Source organism: Stegastes partitus, unplaced genomic scaffold (assembly GCF_000690725.1).
Source record: "Stegastes partitus isolate 25-593 unplaced genomic scaffold, Stegastes_partitus-1.0.2 Scaffold573, whole genome shotgun sequence".
NCBI lineage: Eukaryota > Metazoa > Chordata > Actinopteri > Pomacentridae > Stegastes > Stegastes partitus.
This window is the reverse complement of record NW_007578304.1, coordinates 368,337-372,855: the sequence shown is the minus strand read 5'-3', so window position 1 is coordinate 372,855 and position 4,519 is coordinate 368,337. Positions and strand designations below refer to the sequence as shown.

Genomic DNA, 4,519 nt, shown 5'->3' with positions numbered 1-4,519 from the left:
CCAGACCAGACCAGAACAGAACAGAACAGAACAGACCAGACCAGACCAGACCAGAACAGAACAGAACAGAACAGACCAGACCAGACCAGACCAGACCAGAACAGAACAGAACAGAACAGAACAGAACCTCATCCTGTCATGTGTTCTGTGCAGGTCGGGACCCACAGTAAAGCCTGGTTCATCGCCGGTGTGTTTGTGTTCCTGACCATCCCGGTCTCCCTGTGGGGGATCCTGCAGCACCTGGTCCACTACACCCAGCCAGAGCTGCAGAAGCCCATCATCAGGTCACCGCTGCAACACAACACGACACGACAACAGAACACAACACAACACGACAACAGAACACAGCACGACACGACACGACAACAGAACACAACAGAACACGACAACAGAACACAACAGAACACGACACGACAACAGAACACAACACGACACGACAACAGAACACAGCACGACATGACACGACAGCAACACGACACACACACAAAAACAACACACACACAACACAACACAAAGACAACACAACACACACAACACAACAGAACCCAACCCGACTTGACCGTGTCCGTCTCCTCCAGGATCCTGTGGATGGTGCCCATCTACAGTCTGGACAGTGTGAGTCATTATTACACACCAACACTGAGCTGCCACTATGTTGCCACGGCAACAGGACTTGATTGGAGGCCATGGGGTTCCCAGGGTTTTGTGAGCTGAATGTGTTCTGTGTGGTTCTGGTTCTGGTTGTGCTCAGTGGCTGGCTCTGCGGTACCCCAGCCTGGCCATCTACGTGGACACGTGCAGAGAGTGCTACGAGGCCTACGTCATCTACAACTTCCTGGTGTTCCTGCTCAACTTCCTCAGCAACCAGTACCCCAGTCTGGTGCTGATGCTGGAGGTGCAACAGCAGCAGCCCCACCTGCCCCCACTGTGCTGCTGCCCCCCCTGGCCCATGGGCGAGTAAGAGCTAATGATAAATAACAGTAACCAGTGATAACCAATGAGGACCAGTGATAACTAACAATAGCCAGTGATAACCAGTGTTAACTAATGATAACCAGTGGTAACTAATAATGAACAGTGGTAACTAATAGTAAATAGTGATAACCAGTGTTAACTCATGATAACCAGTGGTAACTAATAATGAACAGTGGTAACTAATGATGAACAGTCATAACTAATAGTAAATAGTGATAACCAGTGATAACCAGTGGTAACTAGTGATGAACAGTCATAACTAATAATAACTAGTGATAACTCATGATAACCAGTGATAACCAGTGGTAACTAGTGATGAACAGTCATAACTAGTGATAGCCAGTGGTAACTCATGATAACCAGTGATAACCAGAACCCGTCTCTGTGCCTCTGTCAGGGTTCTGCTGTTCAGGTGCAAGCTGGGAGTCCTGCAGTACACTGTGGTCAGGCCCGTAACCACGGTGATTGCACTGTAAGTTCACCACTGTAACCATGGTAACAGCACTGAGTTTACCGCTGTAACCACGGTAACATCCCGTGATGTTCGGTGTGTGTGTCTGCAGCATCTGCCAGCTGTGCGGGGTTTACGATGAAGCTAACTTCAGCTTCAGGAACGCCTGGTCCTACCTGGTTATCATCAACAACATCTCACAGCTGGTACGCACACAACAGGAAGTGACCTCAGCGCTCCCGGACCACACATTTAGGAGCTCAAACACTCAGTTCCTGATCAGATTCTGTCACTAACCAACAACGGTTTGTTCTCACTTCCTGTCTGTCCACAGTTTGCCATGTACTGTCTGGTTCTGCTGTACCGGGCTCTGAGGGAGGAGCTGACTCCCATCAGGCCTGTGGGAAAGTTCCTCTGCGTCAAACTGGTTGTGTTCGTCTCATTCTGGTAAGACTGGAACCAGAACATCTGGTTCTGCAGCACCTTTTTCTACTGACCAGAGTTCTACCTTCAGACTGTGAATGTTCCAGAGGTCCAGGTCCTTCAAGTCCACAGAGGAGGGTCCAGATTGATCACTTTAATGGACTTTTTCCATCATTTCTGAGCCTCAGAACTTCATCAGTACAGCAGATAGACACATGACATTTAGGAGGAAGAACACATCTGGGTTCTGCTAGAACCTGACACCAGATCAGTTCTACATCCATCCAGGTGTCAGTCTAAAGACCAAATGTTGGATTCCAAGATCCCCATCATCAGTGTTGTTCACAGTCTGAGGATGAAACAGAACCAGAACTGAACACGATCAGAGGAGAATCCAAAGACCCTCAATAAGCTCTGAACGCTGAGGTTTGTCTAAGCGGCTCGTTTTGTCCCCAGGCAGGCGGTGTTCATCGCGTTCCTGGTGAAGGTGGGCGTGATCTCGGACAGACACACCTGGGACTGGGACAGCGTGGAGGCCGTGGCCACCGGCCTGCAGGTAACCGGTGATAACCAATGAGTGGGTCGGTTTAGTCCTCTAACTGGGTCAACAGTTGGATAAATGAGCATCATGCTGCAGTGAAGGAGACTTCAGACTCAGATTAAATGTTTACTGAGGAAACTAAAGACGTGATCAGACTGACTTCCTCACAGACGTCTGTACAGTCAGACTTCATCAACCAGAGTCACCCCCTGCTGGCTGGTAGACAGACTGCAGGCTGAAGGCCTCACTTCATCCTTATATTTTATAGAGACAATCATTTGTACAGATTTGGGTAAATATTCACTTTTTGGACACAAAAAAATCTTTTCATACTTATTTAAGGAACCAGGATGTCAAATTAAATTTTACCTGAATTTGTGGTGGCTGTTCGGTGTTTTGGTCAGTGAGCGCCTCACATTGGTTCTTGATTCATTAAAACAGGACTTCATCATCTGCATAGAGATGTTCCTGGCTGCCATCGCCCACCACTACACCTTCACCTACAAGCCCTATGTACAGGTAACACACTCCATCCATCCGTCAGTCAGTCAGTCAGTCAGTCAGTCAGTCAGTCAGTCAGTCAGTCAATCAATCAATAATCTGTCACACAGTGTTTTAATATAGTTCTTGTTTCCGTCCAATCAGGAGGCAGAGGAGGGATCGTGTTTCGACAGTTTCCTGGCGATGTGGGATTTCTCTGACATCAGAGCTGATGTCACAGAGCAGGTCCGCCATGTTGGTGAGTGTCAGATCATTCGTGAGCAGTTAGAGAACATCCAGCCTGCTAACTCTGACCTCCAGCAGCAGCTTCTGTCTGGTGTTGCTTCACTGAGGTTCATGTTTCTCTGCAACATAGTCCTGCAGATCTATGGAACCAGAACATGAAGGAGGAGAGAGAACTCAGAGGTTTCTCAGATGTTAAACCCTGGAGCTCATGTAGTCTCCTCATCCTGCAGATGTTGAACTATCTCCATTTCTTCAGACTTTTCCTCTCTGCTCTGCTCATCAGCCGTAGAAAGATGTTCCACCATCAGATGTAGAAAGATGTTCCACCATCAGCTGTAGAAAGATGTTCCTCCATCAGATGAATGTATCTCCACCAACTGGCTCCTCTGTTCTCTGGTTCTGATCCATGCTGCATTTATTCATTGATCCAGTAATAAACGGCCACCAGCAGGTTTTGGGGTTCAGAGGAGTAACTCCGTCCATACCAGTAACATTCTGTAACTTCTTATCTCCTGTTGATGTGGTTCAGCTCGTTCCACTCTAAGTCGTGTTTGGGCTCAACAACCCAAACTAGTGAACCAGAAGCTTCAGGCTCTGAGAGTTCAGACAGCTGATGGACCTCTGTCCTCCAACACCACACTGGGCCGGTGGAGCTACCAGCTGCTGTTTACGGTTATTTCAGGTGAACCGCTGTGGTTCTGAATTGTTGTGAGTCCTGCTGTAGATGACCTTCTGACCTCCTTTTCAGGTCGGACCTTCCTCGGTCGGCCCAACAAGATGTACTTTGGCGCCGCAGCTCGACCCGAACACACCGAACACACCGGCCTCCTCACTGCCTCCTCCCAGGACCCCGTCACCGCAGCGACCACCTCCATGCCTTCGTCCCCCTCCTCCAGTGGGCGGTACCAGGGCTTAGGCCACACCCCCACACCCCACTCCATCTCCGCCCCTGCCGGCTTCACATCTCCGTCCTGGGAGGATGACGGCGAGGCCCCGCCCCCGCAGCCGGCCGGCCAATGAGACACTCCAATGACAGAACCAGAACTTGCGCCTCCAGGAGTGAAGCCCAGGAGAGACTGTGGACGGGTCGGACAGACCCAGACGTCTGAAACGTGTATTTTGATGTCAGATGTACTTTTGATAAACGTCTCTTTGTTCCGACTCAATAAAACAAGTCCTTTGATCAGCGTGGTTCCTCCTCAGAGCTCAGCTCAGGAAGCAGAACCTGGTGTGTCCGTTTACTGCAGGTCTGCATCTGCTGCTGTTCACTCTGTGTTCAGTCAGTTCTAATGTGTGTGTTTGTGGTCATGTCACCCGGTTCTGGTCAGCTCGCATCCCTTCTTCTATCGGTCTGGGTCTTCTGTGGACATTTTCTGTTTCTTTGATCTCGTTTTGTCTCCATT

The 4,519-nt window shown here is 49.4% G+C and overlaps 1 protein-coding gene across 1 annotated transcript in view; it reads left to right on the top strand.

The window, feature by feature from the left end:
- Positions 1 to 4,136, top strand: part of LOC103362417 (transmembrane protein 184C-like) — a 5,066-nt gene extending 930 nt beyond the window's left edge. The window contains exons 2-11 of the mRNA XM_008288767.1: positions 154 to 284; positions 579 to 615; positions 752 to 957; positions 1,373 to 1,447; positions 1,539 to 1,632; positions 1,761 to 1,873; positions 2,306 to 2,405; positions 2,832 to 2,909; positions 3,036 to 3,129; positions 3,865 to 4,136. Coding sequence (XP_008286989.1) covers positions 154 to 284; positions 579 to 615; positions 752 to 957; positions 1,373 to 1,447; positions 1,539 to 1,632; positions 1,761 to 1,873; positions 2,306 to 2,405; positions 2,832 to 2,909; positions 3,036 to 3,129; positions 3,865 to 4,136 — 1,200 coding nt within the window. The remainder of the gene's footprint in view (positions 1 to 153; positions 285 to 578; positions 616 to 751; positions 958 to 1,372; positions 1,448 to 1,538; positions 1,633 to 1,760; positions 1,874 to 2,305; positions 2,406 to 2,831; positions 2,910 to 3,035; positions 3,130 to 3,864) is intronic.
- Positions 4,137 to 4,519: the final 383 nt, after the last annotated feature.